Source organism: Squalius cephalus (assembly GCF_949319135.1).
Source record: "Squalius cephalus genome assembly, chromosome: 16".
Classification (NCBI taxonomy): Eukaryota; Metazoa; Chordata; class Actinopteri; order Cypriniformes; family Leuciscidae; genus Squalius; species Squalius cephalus.
In genome coordinates, this window is record NC_137137.1 from 2,327,501 (window position 1) to 2,340,829 (window position 13,329).

A 13,329-nucleotide genomic window follows, 5' to 3' on the forward strand; every position below is an offset into this window, starting at 1 on the left:
ATTTATGTTCTAAATCTTGCTTATATTATGGATATGTATTATATACGCACCATCCAAAATGATAAAACATAATACACATTTTTAAATAAATGCAACAATGCCAAAATGATTATTATATATGACTCAACCTGACTAAAGGTATAAAGTATAATGTATACAGTAATTAATCAATTTTAAGAGTCACATCAAAATATAAATAACAACCTAAGAAAACAATTGCATATGTTAATGATTACAGTGTACTGTTAGGCTATATATTATTTTCAAACACGATGCAATTTTGTAGTCTAGCTAGTCTATAACATATATATAATAAACGCATAACTATACTAGCGTCTCAAATCCCAAATCCTACGAAAGCATTTCGGGCACCATCGGTGCGTTCCTGCATCAGCTGTGCTTATATGATGTATATAAGCTCTATTTGTTTCGAGGCACAGCCCTGGTCTGCATTCTGCAAACGAAACCTGTTAAGGCAATAAATAAATGAAGCGTGTGTGTTCACGTCTTACCTCCAGAAACAAGTGCGCTTTACGCTTCCTCTCCAATGCGCGCAAATGCGTCTTAATCCAAAGTGTCTATGATAAAGTGTCCGTCTGGGTCTCCTCTGGGTCTCTGGGTCTGAGCTGGTGAATCTCAGGATATTTATTCCGGAGGTGATGATGCTGATGCGGGGCGGGGAGAGGAACAGTCCCACACACACACGCACACACACACACACACACGCACACCGGCGGAACGAGTCCGGTAAGCGCGTTAGATCAGTGAGTAATGACATATCAGTGATGTAATGCTGACCCCAAGAAGTATGTGTACACTTACAAAACTTATGCATTAGACAACATCCAAGAAACTTTCAGATATATTGTATATGTAAGATAGCAAAAACACGTTACAATCATATAAGACAAAAAAAGTTTGAAGTGATAAAACAAAATAGTGTTAAAGACAAAAACGTTTAGAATGTTGATAGTTAATGTGCGGAACAACTTCATACATAATACAAATATTATAGCTAGAAAAATGTGAGCTTAAGGGGAAGGATGTTTCTGGAGACAATAAAATATTCTTGATTCCTGTTTCCACAGCTGTGCGCGTCTGTCAGTCTGTTCATTAAAGATTGTGCTTTACTCGGCAGAAAATTAAGACAACAAATTAGAAGACTAAATCACCTCGGGCGCCTGAGCTGTTAACCGCTAACACTGGTGTATATTTAGCTTATTCCACTTTAATGTGGGTGTATATTAAGTGTGTGTTTTTGAGGGAAAAATATGTGTGACGTCTCAACTTCCATCATGGAACCAGGAGGGTTTAAAAAAAACACGGGTCTGGGTTTCATTTCTTGTGTGGAGATGACAAGAATTGTGAACGTAAACGTTTTAGTTCAAAAAAAGGCTCGTTAACTAGCGACGACGGCTTGATCGCTATTATTAACAGAGTGGCAGCGCGACTGTGTGATATATTGCTTTCACAGTTCAAAAAACTAAGAGTAACTTACATTTTGGCACAATATTGCCCGCTTCTTGGTTGTTTTTGCTCCCCAAACGAAAATAGATCCAAACAAAGCCACTACAGAACCCGATTCGTGTTTCTTGATGCTGTTGTTGAACGAATCGGTTCAGTGAATAATTCAATGACTCACTCATTTGTTTCAGTCATCATAAAAACATAAAAAGAACCTGTGTGACCTACTTCTATGATGGACACTTTACTATCCCATGAGGCCACAGGAGAGGATTTATGAATGGTAGTGTAACTGACACTGGTATGTCACATAATGACAACATGGCGGATGTAGAAGCCTATGTCTGGAATACATTCATACTAAACCCATATATAGAATATACTTATTTAATGTTTTGTGAAGTAGTTACTTATTCAAAATAAGTACCTACTCAAGAGAGCATGTGATTTGGGATACAGCCCTGTTGTTGAGCGAATCGACTGTGTGGATGATTCAATGACTCACTCACTTGTTCCTGCATAAAAACATTTGCTGAATTCGGAACCACATACTAGTAAGAGTAGTAGTATACTAGCATGGTAGTACTAGCATGTGGTTCCGAATTCAGCAATTGCTGTTGAGCGAATCGGTTGTGTGGATAATTCAATGACTCACTCACTTATTTCATGAATGAATCAACTCTTGAATGAATCAGTTGAATGAATGATTCAATACCCACTTAATTGTCGCCACCTACTGGTGTAAAGATGTAATCCACTAACAAACCAGCCTGACAAAAATGGGGAAATCAATTGTTATGCAGTCATATGTTTGTGATTAAAGTGTAGTTAATTTATGTCACGCAATGTTATTGTAATTCACGTTGATTCATGTATCATGTTTTGATTCAATGCAGAATAGAAGAGAAAGATCATTTTTATATATTATACAATATGGATAGTGCTCTTCGTGACAGTCTTTGTGTGACTCAAGCATGTTTATTATCTGTATAATGTTACACAAAGATTATCTCGTTATATCATCAAGTATTAAGCAGGATAACAGGAAACTTCTGTGTAAACACACATCGAGAGCAGCTGGAGTGGTTCAGGACGTCACATCTACGCCATCTTCGTCACTCACACCAGAACATCAGCCAGTGACCAGAATGGACAGTCACCAAAGTGCCATACGCAAATCACAGTAGAATTTCTTAAATGTGGCAACATGCGATTCATAAGAGCATTTTAAAAAGATTTATTAGCTGTTTACCCTCCTTCTGTTTATTTACTCACCAACGACATGTTTCCAGGCCACTTCTGAGAGTTTATGTAGGCCGAAAGTTTCTTAGATTCACTTTCAGAGATCAGATTATTCATAATGATGCAGGACATCAGACTGATCATGTTACTGTGGCTATTTAGGAAAACGATAGTTCTTGTAAAATGAACATAAAATCAACCTTTTATTTGGACATTTAAAGAGAAAACGGGTCATGGCCGTGATGAGGAGTCCTGAAAGCACTGAGACCCAGTCAAATTATTATTTATCTGATATTATTACGTTATTTTTTAAACTTGATATGTTGCTTTTTATGCATTAGATTAAACATTACTTGACCTTTTTTAAAGTTGCATTGCTCCCAATAGATTTTAAAACAATTCAGTCTAAATTCTTACAGATTTACACATCAATCCTTTGACAGAAAAAAATAAACAAATGAAGGAAACTCCATCTTTCAAGGTTATATCAGTAAATCTGTCCTCTTGGAGGGTGGCACCACAGGAAACCATCATTAACAACTCACTTTTTGAGGAAATGATCACATATGCATCAGTGATTCAAAAGAGATGGAGGAAATGGACACACCTTTAGGCTATATAATGCACATCATTTCTGCAATTTATGCATTCAGCATAGCCTAAATATATTTTAAAAGGTTGTTATTATATGATATTAGCGATATAATTTACATTAACACATTTTTATGAAACCATGAGAAAGATGTGAATAAAGACTAAGAGTCAATGTTCAGAATTCATTAATTATTGTTTTGAACTATTTTGCATGTTTTGTGGAATGTTTGTTGTCAAACTTAAAAATGTGATTTTTTAAAAATGATTTAAAAAGCCATTACTTTATGAAAAAGTTAATTATTATATTTTGTTGACACAATATTTTAGTTTGTCTTTATTTTAAGCTGTAATATGTTACAATGTGCCCCCAACTATGGGGCATGTTGTCCCATTTCTCTTCCATTCTTTCAGGGGAAAGATAAGGAACAAAGTAGGTTATAAACAGTATTAATAAAACAAAACCACATAATTATGCTAAACATGTGGGAAATTAATGTGGAAAACATTAAAACATTAAGTGGATTTACACAAAAAAAGTCATAAAACTTTGATTAAGTCAAAAACTGTTAGGTTATTGTACAGAAATGCAAGTATGATCATTTGATCTATGTTTAGTATAGTAGCCTATTGTAAGTACGGATGTTAGCTACTTTGCGAGTCTGCTCTATTACAATATTTACGGGAAAGGAAAGTTTCAGGAAGTAGAGAAACTCAATGCTCTTCTGCTTTCAAACATAATCACAAACATTTTACTGACTGATTACGAAAAAGAAATCCGTAGATGTGTAAAGATCGCAGGAATCGTCTGTTTTGAGAAGTGTTTTGGAGTAAATCAGATCAAATCTGACAGCGGCAGGTAAAATCACTTCACATTAACGAGCTACTCTACTGAACATATACAGTATACTGCGAATAAACAGCTTTAAACATCTGGACTTTAGTTAGTATTGTTATATTATTAGGCCATGAGATACAGCAGTTTTATGGACGCTTGAACTGATCTGATCTTGTGTACAAAAATGCGCTGATCAGAACAAAACAGTGTTTCATAACATCAAATTCACACAATAGCCTATATATATATATATATAGTTCAAAAGTTTGGGGTCAATAAGATATTTATTAATGTTTTTGAAAGAAGTCTCTTCTGCTCACCAAAGCTGCATTTATCTGATCAAATACAGTAAAAACAGTACTTGTTTTCTATGTGAATATACTGTAAACTGTAATTTATATCCTGTGATCAAAGCTGAATTTTCATCATCATAACTCCAGTCTTCAGTGATCATGATCCTTCAGAAATCACTCTAATATGATGATTTGATGCTCAAGAAACATTTCGGATTATCATCAGTGTTGTGCTGCTTCTTATTCAGAGTTATATAACCAAAACCCTCACATATATACCAAATTATTATTCTAAACATTGTTACTAAATAATAATAAATAAACTAAATAATTATCATAAAACACTTAGTTTATGCATAATTTTTACAATTGAGGACCTCCTCAGATGCCATATTCAGCTCCCGTATTTTCACACACATATATGATCCTAGTACACATGTATATCTGTGTTTTTAACATTAACAGTATCATTGTGATTGTGTTCCTCTCTCTCTCTCTCTTCAGGGTTTGAGGGTCCGTCATGAGCCGTCCTCCATCCATGCAGCCGCAGATGTGCGGCCCCTGGGAACTGAAAGAGCGACTGGGAACCGGAGGCTTCGGGAATGTCACTCTTTGGCAAAACAAGGTAAAAATGACTCCTATCAAAGAGGCAGTCAAGCATAGCACACTCATAAACCCAATGCATGCTCATTCCCTCAACGTGATTTACACTAGAACCTTTTCCTGGATCAACATCCTTGTGGCTCCTGGAATAATATTCCTGTTAGCAGTCAGATTAGTTTTAGGGTTTTAACAACATTCTTATCAACTTCTCATGTTCCTCAGAATTTTAGGGCTGAGTTATAAAGATTGGGATGCTTTAAAAACGGGACTATAGTCACATTAATCTAAAGTGTTGTGTTATACGTGAATCAGGCTGGTTGGACAAACAGAAGTAGATGACTGTGTCAGTCTGCTGTGCATTAGCATCATGAGCAGCAGCGGATGCATTCAATTGATTTATTGTTTCCTGTTTAAATACATTGTGAAATGCATATTTGTATAGTATATAAAGGAGTAACTGCAGATGCTCAGTGTGGAGAAAGGCACACTATAATTATATTAATTTATGATAGGTGATTCATGATCTGAGTGGATCCAGATTCAAACCTAAAACATTTTTTGCTTTAATTTAGAAAATTGCTTTAACTTTCTGCTCTATTTCTATGTTACTAATCAAATGAGCAAGTTTGGGTTACACTTTATTTGAAGGCATCCTTGTTACATGGTTATTATACATTTAAGTACTGAGTAATATTAAGTAACTACATGTACTTACTATAGGGTTAGGTTTGGTTTAGTGTTAGTTACATGTAATTATGCATAATTTATAGTTATTACTATAGTAACTGCATGTAACATGTAACAATGACACTGTAAAATAAAGTCTTACCCAAGTTTGTGATTGATCATGTTATGCTGGAATAACACGGATCATCAGGCTGGTTCAGGTTTCAACTGAAATTTGTTAATTGTTAACTTTTTTGAAAATGGTTATTATACAAAATTATTTCCGCCACAGAATAAAAAATAAAAAAAAGCAATTGCGATTTTTATCTCACAATTCTGACTTTTTTTCTGATATAAACTCGCAATTGCATGTTATAAAGTCAGATTGTGAGCTATAAACTTGCAATTGCGTGTTATAAAGTCAGAATTGCGAGATGTAAAGTCGCAATTGCGTGTTATAAAGTCAGAATTGTGAGTTATAAACTCGCAATTGCGTTATAAAGTCAGAATTGTGAGTTATAAACTCGCAATTGCGTTATAAAGTCAGAATTGTGAGTTATAAACTCGCAATTGCGTTATAAAGTCAGAATTGTGAGTTATAAACTCGCAATTGCGTGTTATAAAGTCAGAATTGTGAGTTATAAACTCGATTGCGTTATAAAGTCAGAATTGTGAGTTATAAACTCGCAATTGCGTTATAAAGTCAGAATTGTGAGTTATAAACTCGCAATTGCGTGTTATAAAGTCAGAATTGCGAGATGTAAAGTCGCAATTATCTTTTAATGAAAAATGGCACTTCATGACACACGTTGCCGATCACTGGTTTAGGATAATAATAGGAATTCTATTCTAGGATGATGATCCAATAACTTGTACTCCATATCTAAATCTCATATCATGTTAATTTGTTCCTTAAATTGGAGTCCCTGTCTTTTTTCGGGCGGTCTGCTGGTAAACGGTCGTCGCACCCTATCCTGCTACAAAAAAATCAGGATAAAGGTGTTTGAACATCCTAAAATAGAGGCATTTCAGATTCCCACGAATTAACCTTCACAGCACTGGGACTCTTAACAATGAGATGAAGGGAGGAAATGCATCTATACCTGCTTTGTCCCACTTCCTGTCACGATTACATCATGATCACTCACTGCCTGTTGTAGTTACACTGAAACACACATCCTTAAAGAGGTTTAGTGAGCATGACGGTCATATAGTCTTCAAGGAATGCTGAAGAAGATGAAACATTAATTAATGATTCATGTTTGTTTGCTGTTACCAGGGTTATTTTAATAAGTCTTCATGTTACTTTATTAATTAGTGATCAGATGCACCATTTTCACGCGCTGGACCATAAAACATTTGAAAAATGTCGTCAAATGTCACATCTAAAGAGAAAATCCCATTTTAGTGTCTTTATATCCTGTTCAGCATAGTCTGTGTTCAGACTCACACTCTGTGGTGACATCATGTCATGTCACCAATAATAATCAGGGTGTTGGTGAAGCGGATGTTCATGAAACCAGTGTGAAAATGCTGGTTTTGTGTGTCAGTGGCCGCTCTGTATGTGCAAACGTCTCAGACCACATTGAATGATCACATAAAATAAGTGCAAAATGGAAGCATCTTCAACCATAGATTTGTGCCATTGCAGTTACAGTTTTGTACAATCGCTATGACAATTTTTTCAATACTTTTAACAAATTTCCTAAACTCTTAACGCACCAACACACAATTGGCAAAACAGTTAATTTCATGCTCAAAATCACACATTGTAAACTAAACTCCAACACTAATTTTCAAAATACAATAATACATTAGCAACAATACACTATGACTACCAAAACACTGCAAACATGTCTCAAAATAAAAACATTTTTCAAAACACTAACATGTGTTCTCCTCCAACAGGAAGATTTAGTCAATCATAGCACAATGTCATAAAAACACTAACATCAGATGGAATTACAGAAACTGCATTATTTTACATGTGTCAGGTCTGCTCTTATACAACAGACAGTATATTGTATTGATCATAGGTTGTGTTTTGCACTGCAGTTTCTTTTGAAGCCTCTCTACATTTTTGTTTAGACCCATCTCAGAGTGCTTTATAGAATGTACGGTTACAGTATACCATATGGTTATGCGATTGAAAGAACCTCAACACCTGAGTGTGTTTGCTAGATGGGAATCAGCTGTGATTTATATATTTGCATAATTCAATCAGCTGTTTCTCAGTAACAATAGAATAAAATACAGGGGATATATTTGTGTTTCAATTCACAATTTAAGCAGCCGTTTACCTTGACTTTAGCCTGTAAGGTTAGGTTTAGAACATGGTGTTATCTGTTCTGACATACAATGTTAAAGCATTGGTAAATTTGGCAGTAAAAATCCATTATTTTGGTCTTGTTTGAGCTTGTGTGTAAAAGAAGTTCAAGCATTTTAAATTTGTGTTAATTGTATGCATTTTGTGTTAAAGCAACAAGAAATGTGCTAATAGTATAGCTTACACAGATGGATGTAGTGCTAACTGTGTTAAGAGTTTTGGAAAATTGTTAAAAGTATTGAAAAATCTGTCATAGCAATCCTAAAAAACTGTAAAGACTCCTGAATCCTGTCATGATGTCATTGAGCTCCCTAAATGAACAATGCGTCATGTTCGCTTACTCACCTTGATTGCATTGGTTTCTCTCTCTTTCTGCCCTTTTCCGGCGGTCGTCATAATTCCTGTCACGAGAAGTGGACTAAAAGGAAGTACCGTAGGAAATGGGCATGATGGAATTCAAGTGCCACCTAATAGATTTCCTCCCTGAATTTCACTATAATATGACATAAGTCTTTACTCGTCACAGAGACACTCATTATTTATCATTCATTCATTTATTATGCTTGTAGACTCACATTAGGCTCCAAAGGTCAACATTTCACTGTCATGACACTTTAGAGTTTCCGAAAACTAACATGTGCATAAATATGGTAATAAGTGGCTTTCAAGAGTATATGGACACTTATAAAATGTCTGAATGGCATTACATTATATATGTATACAATATTTTGGGAAAAAATGCCCAAAACACACCTTTTAGTTTAGGCTTAATATGTAATTATTTGTTTATATGTATTATGTTTAAAAAATGTGTTATAAATAAAATGTGTTATTATTGTTATTATTAAAGCAAGGGTCATGTATTATAAATAAAATAGTTCTAATGGTGAAAATAAAGATCTCTCGTGACTTGTGAGACATTGTGGTTGTGAAATGAAAGTGGATCACCATTGTTTGTGCCTGCTGTAAATTAAAGTCCCCCTGTGGTGAAAATCCAGCTTTTTTAATGTTGTTTATGTGTCTATGTGGTGTTTTTAATATGCTTTAAGACAGACCATGTGTAAATTCATAAGTCGACACCATTGCTGAGTATTTCCTCCTTAAAACTGCAGTGAACCAAAGACAGTCTCAAAAACACGCTTTGAAATCGCTGGTGTTTCTACCTTGTAACCAATCAGATCAACGTGTGATCGTCAACCAGTGGATCTCTGAGCTGAGTGAGTGAGTGGAGGCGGGGCTTATTTGCATATTCATAGAACCGCGCATACTAAATGAGGCAAGGGTGTCGAGTTACATTCAAGATATTTTAAGGCATGAAGAATTTTTTTCTAAGGCATGGTGAGTTTTGAAGGGATATAATTATTGACTACAGGGGGACTTTAAACTACTATTGTATTACCATCTGATACCATTAATGCACTATGGTATTGTCACGGTAAATGTTTTCTAACATGTGTTGGTATATCTCTGTGTGTGTGTGTGTGTGTGTGTGTACAGGAAAGCAGTGTTCAGATCGCCATCAAACAGTGCCGGCAGGAGCTCAGCGCCAAGAACAAGGGAAGATGGAGTTTAGAGATTCAGATCATGAAGAGGTGAATATATATCATGTCAAGAGTAGATTTCCTATTTCTTCCCCCTCAGTACGGTTCACACACAGCTCTCCTCCTAACTTCAAAAGGCATTTACATAGAAGTCTGATCAGCATCAGAGAGAGAGGAACATGTTCATGAAAAACAAATTAACTGTTTTTGGTACACAGTGGAACTCAGGGTGAGTAAAAAATGAAAATAAAATACATATGCAATGACTCCTTTACAGTAATTCTGCTAATGACTACACCCATCTTTTTTGGCTGACAACTTTAAGTTGGCTTTCACGTCATAGCAGATGTTTCTTTAAAGAGAAAACGCTCTTATTTTCATGGTACTTTTCCATCTTTTGCCCACTGAATCTCAGCTATGTTTACCATCTTCTAATGTGCAGTCCATTAAGCGACCACGCAAAGCCTTCTGTTGTTATTCGGCTATTTATACGTGTTTTTATGAACAAAAGTTCTGAGCAAAACAAAGAGGGATGGATTTATGACACCGCAGTAGTAAAAAGGGACCCAGTTTTACGGCCTCAGCATCGGTTTGTTCCGTCACAATACCTTCAGGCTCATCTTAAATTAGGAGCAAGTGCATCTCTGTTCATCTCCGGAGGCTTTTTTCCTGTTATTGGTTTAGGGCTGATTTTGTTGTGGCTGTATTCATGTCCAGTTGTTTATTGGAAAGCTGCCTATTGTATTAAGTTTTTTTTGGGGGGGTGAACTAGAGCTGCACGATTCTGGACAAATTGAGAATCACAATTTTTGTTGTTTCAAACAGAGATCACGATTCTAAACAGACAACTAAACAAAATATCATGAAATTTATTAGAGGTTCGGACAAAATGATAATTGCTGCAGTCTATTTAAAGTGTTTAATTAATCTGAATGAATAATTTTTTTAAAACCGGTTGAATGAATGATTTTGTCAAAAGTTTAATAGACACAGGCGAGTCGTTGTCATTTAGGAGTATTTGAATCGGGATCGCAATCTTTTAAAGATTAATCGTGCAGCTCTTGGGCCCTATTTTAACGATCTGAAACGCAAGTATCAAACGTGAAACACAAGTAACTTTGTGGGCGGGTCTTGGGCGTTGTTGCTATTATACCGGCGGGATAAATGACTCTTGCGCCCGAGGCAAATCTAAAATGGGTTGGTCTGAAGTAGCTTCATTACTCATAGGTGTGGTTTGGGCGTAACGTGAAATAAACCAATCAGAGCGACATCTCACATTCCCTTTAAGAGCAGGCGCGCTTGTTCCATGGCGGATTGCTATTATAACGGCGGATTTGCCAGGCGCGGTTCACAGCCGAGGAGACCGACGTTCCCGTCAGGGCTGTAAAACACAGAGAAGTGACATTGGGGATGGAGAAACACACCCAGATTAGCTTCGGTTAAACAGGCGTATGATAATTTGGGTAAATGTGTAGGCTAGATTTATGCTTATTTTTTCACATCTTCATGGACACAACAATGATTTCCCTCGTGTGTTAATATTTTCCCTTGTAATAATGTAGCCTATGATTTGCAAAAATGAAAACTGCTGCTTCTGTGTAGATGAGAGAAGCAAAGTGTATGTGCGTTGTGCACACGCTACATTATGGCCAAGCATGCGCCCTTAAAATAGCATATGAATAACATGCGCAATGCGCCACTGACTTTAGACGAGGTTTCTCCTGGTCAGTGGCGGAATTGTTTTCTGAAACTGCAAAATAGTACCAGGGAACCTTTGCGCTGGAACACGCCTCCTCTTTTCACTGAACCGCCCCCGGGAGCGCAAGTTCATTCCCTAATTTACCGATGTGCGTCTGTGGAGGGAAAAGTCCGTTGTGCGTCGGGTGCAAAATAGGAATGATACATGTGTCGGTGTACAAAATCAATTGTGCTGGGTGCAAGATAGAGCCCCTAGTTTGAACACATGCAAACTATATGGGTCATTGTTACAGTGTAATTATATATTTGAGTAATATTAAGCAACTACATGTACTTACAATAGGGTTAGGGTATGATTTGGTTGAGGGTTAGTTGCATCTAATTATGCATAATTCACTATAAAATAAAGTGTTACCGAAATATTATCCAAACTTTTTGAAGGCGCATGTCTGCAACAACATGACAAATTGTACGCTACTGTCTGGGTGTCATCCAAATTCAACCTGGTTCAATTATGCATGCAACATGAATTTGAATGATGAAAACCACTGGTTGTGCGTTGAGTGTCACAGTGTGAGTGTTTCCGTGACGCTGCGGTGTGGTTGGATTGCTCTCGTTAACAGTGGTTGTGTGATGAGCGAGAGGGGTTGGGGGACGTACTTGTTTTCTCGGATTTATAGTAGATTGTCCCCAGACTTGGTCTGAGCCACAAACCTGGACTCAAACACCCTCTTCTAGAGCTCAGTGTGTATATCGCCAAACCACAACCATTACACACGCAGATGTTTTTGGGGAACACACCCAGGACTGAGTTTCTCAAGTTCACACACACATTCAATGATGATCAACCCTTAATAATGATGATATCAGTGGTCAATCTCAGAAATGTCCCTCTTTTGTGGAGGGAAAGGAATCCTGTCATGTTTTCCGAGGAAAAAGATTGACGTCAAAACGGCATAAAGTCTGATTAAACTCACCCGACATGAGAAATAACCCATGATTTATGGAGCGTGCTGGACTCTGACGTGTCCACCGTAACCCCAACTCAGTGTATCCGTGTGGGGCCTGTAATGATAACATACCGTCTGTGATGAGTCTTTGCTGTCTGCTTCATAACCTCCCTAACAAGGATTGTTTTTCTTCAGATTAAGATTCAGAGCGCTGATTGGTATAAGGTTTGGTCATCTTGGACACTGCTTATTTTTCAAACAAGAAGCAACACTGCATAAAATATTAGAACTTTCAGAGACTGTAAAAACTTGTCTTGTTATTTTAGGTTACACACATTAACTTTTTACTGAAGCTGTATAAAGCTGATAATACAGCAATATTGGGACAATGTAGGGCGGAGACTTAGTTCTGTCCAACATTGCTGACTGTATATTGGCAGTTCTGAATGCGAGCTTGTAGTCGATTGTAAGAAATTGGTGGGGTCCGGCATACGACACCAGAGAGAAACCTGTTGTTTCATCAGAACAGAGGTTTTTTTTTAGAAATGAATGAATTTAGAAAACGGGATGAATTTCCATTTAAGCCTATTTGGAAATTCATTATTACTTCACTTGGGTTCATACTTTTTTTTTCAGCTGTAAAAAGTGAAAGAGAAGTCGAACACACCTAATGTCTTCCGAAACACAAAGGGTTGTGGGTAATATTAGCTAAATAAAATGTTGAAAATTAGAAATCGTAAAGTTATCTTCGACTTATGATTTGAATTAAACTTAAACTTCAAGTCCCCATGAAATCAAAATTGAAGTTTTTTGGCTTTTACTATGAATATGTTAGCCTTACTGTTATCTATTAGCTTATGTGCTTCAAAACAATGACAAAATTCACATTTAGAAGATATAAGCGTTCAAAACTTACCGTCTCTCACTTCCACCAATGATTTTGATGACATCACTGCAGTTCAGCTTCTCATCAGAGTTTGCTGTCCAATCAAAGGCTCTCTAGAATCTGAAGCCCCGCCCCCTACACTATAAATAGTTGCTGAAGTTGTGGCTGAAATCGTTCACGTGTTCACATTTACTATTTTCTGCATGGTGAACGACACACAGTGCACTATAT

The 13,329-nt window shown here is 36.5% G+C and overlaps 2 protein-coding genes across 4 annotated transcripts in view; one reads left to right on the plus strand and one right to left on the minus strand.

The window, feature by feature from the left end:
- plat (plasminogen activator, tissue) overlaps positions 1–1,601 on the minus strand; it is a 23,502-nt gene extending 21,901 nt beyond the window's left edge. For both annotated transcript variants that reach the window (XM_079896538.1, XM_079896537.1), the window contains exons 1-2: positions 1,499–1,601; positions 513–665 (exon numbers count right to left, since the gene is read on the minus strand). The gene's annotated coding sequence lies outside the window, so the exon portion shown is untranslated. The remainder of the gene's footprint in view (positions 1–512; positions 666–1,498) is intronic.
- Positions 1,602–3,969: 2,368 nt separating this feature from the next.
- ikbkb (inhibitor of nuclear factor kappa B kinase subunit beta) overlaps positions 3,970–13,329 on the plus strand; it is a 38,450-nt gene continuing 29,090 nt past the window's right edge. Inside the window, exons 1-3 of one of the 2 annotated variants that reach the window (XM_079896523.1) lie at positions 3,970–4,156; positions 4,933–5,053; positions 9,521–9,615. In XM_079896523.1, coding sequence (XP_079752649.1) covers positions 4,949–5,053; positions 9,521–9,615 — 200 coding nt within the window. In that variant the 5' untranslated portion in view covers positions 3,970–4,156; positions 4,933–4,948. The remainder of the gene's footprint in view (positions 4,157–4,932; positions 5,054–9,520; positions 9,616–13,329) is intronic. The other variant, XM_079896524.1, reaches the window with a different exon arrangement.